Source organism: Hordeum vulgare, chromosome 3H (genome assembly GCF_904849725.1).
Source record: "Hordeum vulgare subsp. vulgare chromosome 3H, MorexV3_pseudomolecules_assembly, whole genome shotgun sequence".
NCBI classification, from domain to species: Eukaryota; Viridiplantae; Streptophyta; class Magnoliopsida; order Poales; family Poaceae; genus Hordeum; species Hordeum vulgare.
In genome coordinates, this window is record NC_058520.1 from 28,802,903 (window position 1) to 28,815,673 (window position 12,771).

At 52.3% G+C, this 12,771-nt stretch overlaps 2 protein-coding genes across 3 annotated transcripts; both read left to right on the top strand.

The window, feature by feature from the left end:
* The first annotated feature begins 450 nt into the window (after positions 1-450).
* LOC123439401 (putative pentatricopeptide repeat-containing protein At2g01510) lies at positions 451-4,766 on the top strand. 2 transcript variants are annotated; one of them, XM_045116120.1, is made up of 3 exons: positions 451-2,945; positions 3,886-4,047; positions 4,683-4,766. In XM_045116120.1, exon 1 carries the CDS (start codon positions 508-510, stop codon positions 2,860-2,862), a length of 2,355 nt encoding a protein of 784 aa, XP_044972055.1. In that variant the 5' UTR covers positions 451-507; the 3' UTR covers positions 2,863-2,945; positions 3,886-4,047; positions 4,683-4,766. The 2 variants fall into 2 exon arrangements, with proteins under 2 accessions (XP_044972055.1, XP_044972054.1); XM_045116119.1 differs by lacking the exon at positions 4,683-4,766 and having other exon boundaries at positions 3,886-4,240.
* Positions 4,767-11,260: 6,494 nt separating this feature from the next.
* Positions 11,261-12,561, top strand: LOC123439402 (uncharacterized protein At4g14100-like). The gene is made up of 2 exons (XM_045116121.1): positions 11,261-12,150; positions 12,264-12,561. Exons 1-2 carry the CDS (start codon positions 11,673-11,675, stop codon positions 12,458-12,460), a joined length of 675 nt encoding a protein of 224 aa, XP_044972056.1. The 5' UTR covers positions 11,261-11,672; the 3' UTR covers positions 12,461-12,561.
* The last annotated feature ends 210 nt before the right edge of the window (positions 12,562-12,771 follow it).

Here is a 12,771-nt window from a genome sequence, read left to right on the forward strand (position 1 = left end):
TTAAAAAAAATGCATACATGTTCGTCAGAGTTGCAAAACGTCGTTTTTTGCTACAACGATATTTTTGCTGCATCCGTGACCGAAATTTGCTACATTATTGTTTATTTTTGTTTTAATCGATGATTTTTGCTGAATGAACAGATACGACGATTAAATCAGATTCGATCTGACGGATCGGACGGCGCGGGCCGAAAGTTTCCTCCTCGCGCGCAGAGAAGTGCCTTTTTTTTTTTACACGCGCGGCGTACGCGTTCTGGGAGTGCATGGCGCTGCCGGCCTGCGACCCGTAGAGCACGGCGAGGCGAGCGGGCCGCGAGTCTGCGGCAGAAACGGCGACGCCTGGGCCTGGGCCTGGGCTCGGGCTCCGGGCCTTAATGCTCCCTCCCGTTCTACGACAAACCCCATACGCCGCCCGCAATGCGCTTCCCGTCCACGCCCACCGTGGCCGTAGCCAATGCCGCTGCCATCCTCCGCCGCGCCGGCGCCGCCACGCCGCCAGACGCCCGCATGGTCAAGACGGGCTTCGACCCGGCGGCCTACCGCCTCAACCTGCACCTCCAGTCCCTCATCTCCTCCGGCCGCCTCGCGCAGGCCCGCGCCCTGTTCGACCAAATGCCTGGCACCAAGAACGCCTTCTCCCTCAACCGCATGCTCTCCGGCTACTCCAGGTCGGGCCAGCTCGCGGCCGCGCACCAGCTCTTCCTCTCCTCCCCGACCCACCTCCGCGAGACCGTCACCTGGACCATCATGATGGCCGCCTTCGCCGCCGCCCCGGGCCACGCCACCGACGCCCTGGCCCTCTTCCGCGACATGCTCAGGCAGGGCGTCGCCCCAGACCGCGTTACCGTCTCCACCGTGCTCAACGTGCCCGCCTCTGGCGCTGTGACCGCGTCGCTCCATCCTTTCTCCGTCAAGCTTGGCCTCCTCCGCTCCAGCGTCGTCGTCTGTAACACGCTGCTTGACGCCTACTGCAAGCATGGTCTCCTTGCTGCCGGCATGAGAGTGTTCCGGGAGATGCCGCACAGGGACTCCGTCACCTACAATGCCATGATGATGGGGTGCTCCAAGGAGGGGCTGCACAGGGAAGCGCTGGGCCTATTTACTGATATGCGTCGCGCGGGTCTTGACGCCAGCCAGTTCACCTTCTCCAGCATGCTCACTGTCGCCACGGGCATGGGTGATCTCCAACTTGGGCGCCAGGTCCACGGCCTCGTGGCCAGAGCCACCTCGGCGCACAATGTGTTTGTCAACAATTCGTTGCTGGATTTCTACTCCAAATGTGACTGCCTTGCTGCAATGGAGAAGCTGTTCGACGAGATGCCAGAGCGTGATAATGTCTCATATAATGTCATGATCTCAGGCTATGCTTGGAACCGGTGCGCTAGCACAGCGCTGCGGCTGTTCAGAGAGATGCAGATACTCAGTTTTGACAGGCAGGCATTACCTTATGCTAGTTTGCTGAGTGTTGCTGGCTCACTGCCTCACATTGGCATTGGGAAGCAAATACATGCTCAGCTGGTCCTTCTTGGCCTTTCTTCAGAGGATCTTGTGGGCAACGCCCTGATTGACATGTACTCAAAATGTGGGATGCTGGATGCTGCAAAGACAAATTTCCTGAACAAGAATGACAAGACTGGCGTTTCATGGACAGCAATGATAACTGGGTATGTCCAGAATGGGCAGCTGGAGGAAGCGCTGCGGTTATTCTGTGACATGAGAAGAGCTGGTCTGAGCCCGGACAGAGCGACATTTTCAAGCATCATTAAGGCTTCCGCAAGCCTGGCAATGATTGGGTTAGGAAGGCAGTTGCATTCTTACATCATCAGATCAGGCCACATCTCCAGCGTGTTCTCAGGAAGTGCCCTTCTTGACATGTATGCAAAGTGTGGCTGTTTGGATGAGGCGCTCCAAACATTTGATGAGATGCCTGAGAGGAATTCCATCTCGTGGAATGCTGTTATTTCAGCCTACGCGCACTACGGGCAGGCAAAGAACGCCATCAAGATGTTTGGAGGTATGCTTCATTATGGGTTCAAACCAGATTCAGTCACGTTCTTGAGTGTACTGTCAGCCTGCAGTCACAACGGTCTTGCAGAAGAATGTATGAAATATTTTGAATTGATGGAACATGAATATGACATACCACCCTGGAAGGGACACTATGCTTGTGTCATAGATACATTAGGTCGGGTGGGACGTTTTGACAAAGTTCAGAAAATGTTGAGCGAGATGCCATTTGAAGATGACCCAATCATTTGGAGCTCCATTCTTCACTCGTGCAGGATCCACGGAAACCAGGATTTAGCTAGAGTGGCAGCTGAAAAGTTGTTCAGTATGGGATCCACAGACGCGACACCTTACGTTATACTGTCCAACATATATGCAAAGGGCGGTAAATGGGAAGACGCTGCCCGTGTTAAAAAGATCATGAGAAATAGAGGACTTAGGAAAGAGTCAGGTTACAGTTGGGTTGAAGTCAAAAAAAAAATCTACAGTTTTTCTTCAAACGACCAAACCAACCCGATGATATCTGAGATGAAAAAAGAGCTAGAGAGGCTGTACAAAGAGATGGATAAACAGGGATATAAGCCTGACACTAGCTGTGCCTTGCATCAAGTGGATGATGACTTAAAGTTGGAGTCATTGAAATACCACAGTGAGAGATTGGCCATTTCATTTGCTCTGATTAACACCCCACCAGGGACGCCAATTAGAGTTATGAAGAATCTATCCGCCTGCCTAGACTGCCATGCTGCAATCAAGATGATCTCAAAGATTGTGAACAGAGACATAATTGTAAGAGATTCAAGCAGGTTTCACCATTTCAAGGATGGAGTTTGTTCTTGTGGAGACTATTGGTAGGGATTAGGCTTTCTTGTGCAAATGAAGGATGCACAATGAATATGCTGACAGACAACCAAGGATTGTAAGAGTACATCTATCAGGTAACTTAACATTGTTGGTATTTTTTGTTACCATGTTACTTATAACTAGTTTACAAAATGCTTTATTAGGTGTATTTTTCTTTCCTGTACTCCCTCCGTCTCAAAATAAGTGTCTCAAGCTTAGTACAACTTTGTACTAAAGCTAGTACAAAGTTGAGACACTTATTTTGGGATGGAGGGAGTACATTGCTGGAAGTAGTCTGATAGCCATTCTTTTAGGATAAACAAGGCTTACTGTACGTAAGGCTTGAGACTACCCCATTTCAAATAACTAAGGGAATCACTATTACTCAAATGCAGGATTTTGGTTGATTTTATTTCGTGGGTGATGTTTATGTTTCAGTTCTTTGTTTCTTCGATCCATTGCCTTTGTGCAGTCTTCATGATAATGGAGATTTGAGAAGGATCTGTTTCTGTAGCTGTAGGTGATAACTTTTTTTGTACTGAAACTACATAATTATTTGTTCTTTCTATGTGAAATCTTTGAAAACCAGATACAAATCATTGCGATATAACCTTCACTACTTATAATGCACAAATATAAGAATGTATATCGTTATTATGTTCTTATCCTAGAATTATTTCCCTTATCTGCTTATCTTGATCATGAAATTTAGTCAATTTCTTCTATTATCTTCATGTATTTGGGGATAGGATTCTGAAAGCTTATAAAATTATTTTCAAAGCTTGCCTAATAATTTAATCATATAAGCTCAAATTCAGTAAAATATTCCCACTTGACAGTCTGTTCTTCTTCCCTAAAATGTTGATCCAAATGTCATAAATGACACAAGATACCTAGCTTTTAATGGCATGTCAATGACGTCATATTATATACAAAATTTTCGAGATGGAACATATTTCAGAAGATTTCTCTATTCGTGCTCCGGGTGGAGATTTCGATGTACTATGACCTAAATTATGATTTCACATGCACCAGATATTTCGGTGGCCTCAAGCCCTCAACCCTCTGCGTCGTCCGGGTCCGCTGTGCGTGCTCCCGTCCGCGTTGCCGAGGGACGCCTCCTCCTGCCGCGCTCCTGTCCAATATTTTGTTTATGGAAAAATTTCTTACCATCGCCTCACCTATTTGGACAATTAGGTGAGCTTTACAATTTGGTTCTGTATCCTTAAGAGGGAACCCATTTTTCTTGAGTTAGTCATGCTACCATAGTAACATAAACTCTTACTTCATAGTTACAATCCCTAAATTGTGTTGAGATGCAATGCTAAGCAAATGGAAGATAACAGTCTTTACCGGCAAAAGGTCAATTACAGTATTTTGCCCACTAAAAGAGAGGGATATTATCATTGTCTGTGGTGCATTTTGTTTGTGTTTTCCTGTGATAGAAACGGGTGCATTTCGTTCACATTTTGCCATGCTGGATTTTAGATACAATGTTGATGCCTACAATTCTTTTGACTGAACTTATGTGGCAGATGAGAACTGATACATTACTGCTGTCAATCCTTTTGTTTTTCTGTATATTTAGGAACATGATACCACACTTGATCTTTTCGCAAAATAAAAACTGCTTGCAACAGAGATGATGCCTTTGACTTTTTGTCAGCTAATGCTGATGCTATATGGGATTTTTTTTGTATTGAAGGAACTGCGTACATAATGAACCGTATATTGCTTATTCAGTGATGTATGATCATTACTAATCCAACATGTTGTTTTCTTGTGATGGAAACTGCTGCATTTGTTGTCCATTTTGCCATTGTGAGCTTCAGATAACTACTTTGTGTGCAAATATGCCAATGGATAACATCCTCTGGATTAACGAGTTCCTATCTGCTGCTGTTCCTACTATCTACCTGGCAGGCTGGTCTGTCAGTGCTACTGATGGCTTTTTCCTCTGGAGTACCAAGAAAAATAGCAGGTAACAAAAATCTCTTTTTGTGACTTCTTAAATGTTTGTTTCTTGAATGAGTCCATTCATTTGGTATTTCTCTGTGCTATTGAAAGGTCTGTGATGCTTACTGTCTAGCTGATTTTTTATGTAAACTATTACTCCCTCCGTGCCATAATATAAGAGTGTTTTTTACACTACGCTAGTGTAAAAAATGCTCTTATATTATGGGACAGAGGGAGTAGTTAATAAGGTTGGTGACTATATTTAGTTTGTATGCCAGTAAAGGCTGTATGTTAAGCGGTAAAAAAGCAGTAACATACTAATTAGATTCTTTTATATTTGTATGTGCTTTGCCTTTATCTTCCTACAATAGTCAGTTGTTTTTGGCAGTCTGTGCAAGTACTCTCATGGTACATCATCGATAGGCATTGGATTACTGTTTTGCTTATTTGATAGGCAATGGATTACCAAATTATGTCTTGATGGTTGTCTAAGATGAGCTTCACTTCTTTCTTCAGATCATCCCTGTAGTAGAAGCCATGCAAGCGTCATGTAAAATGGTTTTCAGTCGGAACCGAAGCCATCTGTTGGAAGTAACATCTGTAGGGACTGAACCTGTATGCCACTCCCAGTAATATAGAGTGAAGGGAATAACAACATTATTTGTTGTTGGCTTATAATGGGTGAGTTCCTACTCCTTGGATTCACCTGTTTATCTCCTGCACACCTTGGCTAAGATATGATGTATATGATGCAATGTTGTTTCTTAAAATTACCTGCAAGTCTGAATCTTTTAATTAATTCTAGAATATTGTCATTACTTGGCCATCGTTTATTCCTGGTATGCACATCAAATTTTCAGATATTCTTAATAGTGGATGTACCTTTAGGCTTTTGTGAAATAAATATGCATCATATATTGATGCATGTCCTAATCAGAGGATCATTACTACAGTTTATGTAGTGTCAATGATGGATAAGTCTATGTACTAGGGTCTTTGTGGGGCTGCAGCACATGGTCCTTGTGGCTGTTAGGATAGAATCCTTGACCATCAAGGACTGGCCGTTAGGATAGCATCTTAGACTAGCATCTTAGCAGCATCTTAGACTAGCATCTTAGCATATGCTTGGCTGGCTAGCAGCCTATAAATATGTATCCCCAACCCCTCAGGTTGGCATGGCATTGTGTGAGAAATAAACCAACGAAAATTGTCCCAACTCTCCTAGTGTCATCCACAACTATCAATGCTCAGGCTGAAAGGTCTAACAAGTGGTATGAGAGCCTCGTTATCTTGTACTCTGAGCATTTCCTGCTCACCTCTCTCACCGGGAGCTGAGCAACGTAAGCCGGTAGCAGCAGCTGCTCCGACTACCCCTGGTTACCTCCCTCCCTCCGGACTGTCGAGCAGTAGCTCGTCAGCAACAGCCTCCTCTCCACGCAACAACCCCCTGCAGCAAACCATGTTTGTAGGTCGCTCTCAGCACACGGCTACCTCGAGCATACGACGCCGGCAGGAGGCCGAGCGCGCCGTGGCAGAGTAGCGTGAGCGAGCAGCTGTAGCAGCCGCTGCTGCGGCAGCAAGGGTGTCGAGGCTGGCTGCAGCGGAGCTGACAGCAGCCAGAGCGGAGGTAGAAGCAGCAACAGCAGCGGAGGCAGCACGTGAGGCTACGGCGGATGCCAAGGCACTCCACGGTGGCTCCGGCAGCTCCAACGGCTCCGCGCCTGCGGACGACGACGCCGACGCAGACCGCGCCAAACTGGCGCAAGAGCGGACGGCGCAGTGGGCAGCCGAACACGCCCGCGCTCCAGGTGGAGGTGCGCACGGCGATGGCGGCTGCAACGACCAGGACCGCGGCCTCTACGAGGTCCGGACTGTGGTCAGGGATGTTGGTCCCAGTGTTGGGTGGCCTACCCTCACTAAAACCAACTACGTCGAGTGGGCCGCGATCATGAAGATCAGGCTCCAGGTGCGGCACCTGTGGGAGGCAGTCCAGGACAGCAACGTCGACCACCAAGAGGATCGACGGGCGCTGGACGCCCTCATCGCTGCAGTCCCGCCCGAGATGTAGTTCTCGCTTTCCAACAAGCGGACTGCCAAGGAGGCTTGGGACGCCATCGCCGCGGCACGCATCGGCAGCGACCGTGCTCGCAAGTCCACACTTTAGGCACTTCGTAAGGAGTGGGAGAGCCTGACCTTCAAGCCAGGTGAGGACGTTGATGACTTTGCTCTCCGTCTCAACACTCTGCTGTAGAAGATGGTGAAGTTCGGCGATGCCACCTACACCGAGGAGAGAGCTGTCGAGAAGCTTTTCCGGTGCATCCCCGAGAAGTACAAGCAGATGGCTCGCTCCATCGAGTCTTTGCTGGACCTCTCCACGATGACGATCGAGGAGGCGATAGGTCGCCTCAAGGTCGTCGACACCGACGAGCCACAGCCTCCCTCGGGGCCCATCACCACCGGCGGGAAGCTGCTCCTAAATCGGGAACAGTGGGATGCCAGCCTTGGTGACAGGAAGAAGGGGGAGCCTTCTTCCACGACGGGCGGCCGCAAGCGCGACCAGTAGCGCAAGGCGCGAAGAGGCCCCCCGGACAAGGCACAAGGACGTGCCGAAGGTGACGCCCGCGAAGGCGCCAAGGACGGCGCCGCTGGCAAGCCCAAGCCGGCACAGGACAACAGTTGCCAGAACTGTGGCCGGCTTGGCCATTGGGCCAATGAGTGTCAACAACCACGACAAGGCAAGGCTCACGTCGCACAGGCGGAGGAGGAGGAGACGACTCTGTTCATGGTGCATGCAAGCATCGAGCTACCTTCAGCGGCACCAGTCGCAAAGGCTCTCCTCCACCTCGACGAGCCAAAAGCACACGCTCTTCTTGGCGATGGCTCCGGGAAGGACAAGACTGCGGGGTGGTGCCTCGATACCGGCGCCACCCACCACATGACCGGTCGAAGAGAATTCTTCGTCGAGCTCGACTCCGACGCGCGAGGCTCCGTCAAGTTTGGGGATGCATCTGCTGTGGAAATTAAGGGCATCGGCTCCGTCATCTTCACCACCAAGACGGGAGAGCACCGGCTGCTCACCGGTGTCTACTACATCCCCGCGCTAAGGAACTCCATCATCAGCTTGGGACGGCTGGATGAGAACGGCTCACGCGTGCTGATTGAGCATGGGGTCCTACGCATCTGGGATCGCCAGCGTCGCCTTCTCGCCAAGGTACCCAGAGGTGAAAATCGACTCTACGTCCTTGATGTGCAGGTGGCACAACCGGTCTGTCTCGCTGTCCGTCGGGATGACGAGGCGTGGCAATGGCATGAGCGCTTTGGGCACCTTCATTTTGAGGCCCTGAAGCGTCTAAGTTCCAAGGAGATGGTGCGAGGCCTGCCATGCCTCGACCATGTGGAGCAGTTCTGCGACATCTGTGTGCTGACAAAGCAGAGACGACTCCCCTTTCCCCAGCAGGCGAGTTTTCGGGCCAAGGAGAGGCTGGAGCTCGTGCACGGAGATCTGTGTGGCCCGGTGACGCCAGCCACATCAGGAGGTCGACGCTACTTCCTGCTGCTCGTCGACGACCTCTCTCGCTACATGTGGGTGACGGTCCTCGGCAGTAAGGGAGAGGCGGCGGATGCCATCCGGCGCGCGCATGTTGCTGTGGAGGCGGAGAGTGGCCGCAAACTGCGCGTGTTGCGCATTGACAACGGCTGCGAATTCACGGCGGCTGAATTCGCGTCGTACTGCGCTGATGAGGGCATCCAACGCCACTACTCCGCGCCGTACAGCCCACAGCAAAACGGCGTCGTCGAGCGACGCAACCAGACGGTTGTGGGGATGGCTCGGGCTCTCCTCAAGCAGAGAGGGATGCCGGCTGTTTTCTGGGGAGAGGCGGTGCTAACGGCCGTCTACATCCTCAACCGCTCGCCTACTAAGGCACTCGACGGCAGGACGTCGTACGAGGCCTGACATGGGCGGAAGCCGGCGGTCTCCCACTTGCGGGTCTTTGGCTGCCTTGCGTTCGCCAAGGAGCTCGGCCACATCGGCAAGCTCGACGACAGGAGTACTCCGGGAGTCTTCATCGGCTACGCGGAGGGCTCAAAGGCCTACCGCATCCTCGACCCAAAGACACAGCGTGTGCGCACGGCGCGAGACGTCGTGTTCAACGAAGGGCGAGGGTGAAAATGGGACAAGGCGGTGGACGATGGCTCGACGCCGACGTATGACGACTTCATTGTCGAGTACGTCCACTTCAAGGAAGCTGGGGGAGCAAGCAACTCCTCTTCGCCGAGCACGTCTACCCCATCCCCCAAAACTACATCGACTCCAGTGCCTGCTACGCCGACGGCACCACAACCGGCGACGCCGCATACTCCAACCCCGGCAGTCACCACTCCGGGCTCGTCTTCATCAGCACCAGCTCACGCAGAGCACAACCCGATAAAGTTCGCTTCCCCGCTCACTCACGACGAGGAGCGCATCGACGCGTATCATGGCGGCGAACCGCTGCGGTATTACGATGGATAATCTACTCGGCAACCAGCCAGTGCTGGGACTGGTGCTACGCGACCTGGAGGCACAGCTACAACTCGCGTGTGAGGACGGCGAACCTCGGTCCTTTGCAGAGGCCGAGAGAGACGCGGCATGGCGCGCCGCGATGCGGTTGGAGATGGATGCGGTCGAGCATAACCGCACCTGGGAGCTCGCTGACCTCCCTCGTGGTCACCGCACAATCACCCTTAAGTGAGTGTTCAAGCTGAAGAGGGATGGAGCCGGCGCCATCATCAAGCACAAGGCTTGCTTTGTGGCCCGAGGCTTCTTGCAGCAGGAAGGAGTTGGCTTCGACGACGCTTTCGCTCCCGTGGCACGGATGGAGTCTGTGCGACTTCTCCTTGTGCTAGCTGCCCAGGAGGGCTGGCGTGTCCATCACATGGATGTCAAGTCAGCATCCCTCAACGACGACTTGAAGGAGGAAGTCTCCGTGCATCAGCCACCGGGATTTACGATCCCCGGCCAGGAGGGCAAGGTACTCCGTGTGCGTAAGGCTCTCTATGGCCTACGGCAGGCACCTAGGACGTGGAACGCCAAGCTGGACTCCGCGCTAAAGAAGATGGGCTTCGAGCAAAGCCCGCATGAGGCGGCCGTCTACCGACGGGGCAGTGGAGGAAATGCCCTGCTGGTGGGCGTCTATGTTGATGACTTGGTGATCACCGGCATCAAAGATGCAGAGGTGGCGGCGTTCAAGGAAGACATGAAGGCCACCTTCTAGATGAGTGATCTGGTGCTCCTCTCCTTCTATCTAGGGATCGAGGTGCACCAGGATCACTCCGGGATCGCGCTTCGACAATCCGCCTACGCCAAGCGCATCGTTGAGCTAGCTGGGCTCACCGACTGCCACCCAGCTCTCACTCCGATGGAGGAGAGGCTGAAACTGAGCCGCGACAGCACGACGGAGGAAGTGGACGCTACGCAGTACCGACGCCTTGTGGGGAGCCTTCGCTACCTTGCCCACACACGGCTAGACTTGGCATTCTCCGTCGGCTATGTCAGTCGGTTCATGGAGCGACCGACGTCGGAGCACCAACAGGCAGTGAAGAGGATCGTTCGCTATGTGGCAGGGACCCTCGACCACGGCCTCTACTACCCTAGGCGTCCGGGGGCGGCACACTTCGTCGGGTACAGCGACAGCGACCACGCCGGCGACATCGACACCAGCAAGAGCACGAGCGGGATCCTCTTCTTCCTCGGCAAGTGTCTCGTGAGCTGGCAATCGGTCAAGCAGCAGGTGGTGGCCCTGTCCAGCTGTGAGGCCGAGTACATAGCGGCCTCCACCGCCTGCACTCAGGCGCTCTGGCTCGCTCGACTGCTTGGTGATCTCCTCGTCCGAGACACCAGAACGGTGCAACTCCTAGTGGACAGCAAGTCCGCCCCGGCCCTGGCAAAGAACCGTGTTTTCCACGAACAGAGCAAGCACATCCGACTGAGGTATCACTTCATCCGCAGCTGTTTGAAAGAAGGGAGCATCGAGCCGAGCTACATCAACACCACGGACCAGCTCGCAGACCTGCTCACCAAGCCTCTTGGGAGGATCAAGTTCCTCGAACTCTGCTCCAGGATCGGGATGATTCGACTCTCCTACAAGACGGCGTACAAGACTTAGGGGGAGAATGATGGATAAGTCTATGTATTAGGGTCTTTGTGGGGCTGCAGCGCATGGTCCTTTGTGGGGCTGCAGCGCATGGTCCTTGTGGCTGTTAGGATAGAATCCTTGACCATCAAGGACTGGCAGTTAGGATAGCATCTTAGCAGCATCTTAGACTAGCATCTTAGCATATTCTTGGCTGGCTAGCAGCCTATAAATATGTATCCCCAACCCCTCAGGTTGGCATGGCATTGTGTGAGAAATAAACCAATGCTCAGGCTGAAATGTCTAACAGTCAAAAACTTACATTATGTGCCTTATTTTAAGTTTTCACAAGAGGACCTTCGTGTGGCCAGTTTATTTGGTGTATAGTTTTTATTTATTTATTTATAGTCTACACTGAAGCAGTGAAACTTCAGAAAAAATATATTGTAGTTGCTTCATCAATATGTCCGTGGTTTGTCAAGTATGGTATGGCAACCATGTACTTTACTGCAGAGTTGACGGCATCGATTATGCGGTACTCATCACTGAAAATATTTGCTTCATTGTCAACCCAATCTCTGCTTGATAAATCCCCAAGAAGCTTGTGCGGCTGAAATTGCTGCACAATGATGGCATACATTTGCTACCCATCCATCCATTGCTTTTGGTCACTGGTGGTCACTGCCTCACTGGTCACCCCTCAACTCACCAGCAGACAGACGGGTGTAACCAAAGATAAGGTACGCGACAGACATGGCGTGGCCACTGCTCCAGGTCCTGCTCATCGCCGCCGCCACCACCGCGGCGGCGTCGTCCTCAGGGACGACGCCTGACGGGCCGGCGCCATGGCCGGAGCAGTTCCACGCGGTGCTGTTCACGAACCTGACCAACGTCTCGATCGCGTCGACGGGCCCGCCGCTCCGGCTGCACGACCTCTACTACGACTGGCCGCGGCGGCGCAACCTGAACCTGATCCGGCACCAGCTGTCGGGCGACCCGCTGTACGACGTGGAGTGGAACAACGGCACCACCTTCTACTTCGACACGGCGACGTGCCGCACGCTGCAGGTCGCCGTCGGCGTGCTCCCCCCGGGGTGGCTCGGCGGCGCCGCCTACCTCGGCCGTGAGACCACCGGCGGGATCGACTGCCACGTCTGGGGCAAGGCAGGGTTCATCGTCTACTACGAGGATGCGCTCACGCGCCGCCCCGTCCGCTGGAACTTTCTTGACGGTATGCACATCGCCATTGCTGCTACACCACCGTTTGTTTATCAGCTCCGAAATAACCATGTACTAGTTGATGTCTGAAACTTTATGGAGGTCTGCAACTCTGCATGTTTGCAGTGACGGGGATACAGCAGTTCGTGATGAGCTTCGAGGTGGGCGTGGTGCTGGAAGAGGACGACCAGTGGCAGGCGCCCGCGCACTGCTTCCTGGACGACGAAGCCAACGAGGATGACGATCATGTCGCTATTTCGAATGGCGTCATGGACGCGGCCAGGCTATTTCGCAACTTTGCTGGAGCTGCCGCCGCCTACTGATATGACTGAATACGAATATGTGGTGTGTCTTGTATTAGTATTTGTTTTTGATAAATGTTACAGTAATACTAGACTTACGAATAAGGAAAGCATTTTGAAAAGACGGTCCAACGCGCCGATTCATTTTGAAAACATGTCCGCTGCACGTCCGCGTCGACCCATTTTCGGTCCAAATTTGGGACTGAAATGCGTTGGCGCGGACGCGCGCGCCCGTCCCAACCACCGTGGTCAACATAATTTATCACGGTTGCCCTCTCGGGCCCACGCGTCAGCGATCGTGGTCGGCCTTTTTTAATCCGAGCGTGCGGTGT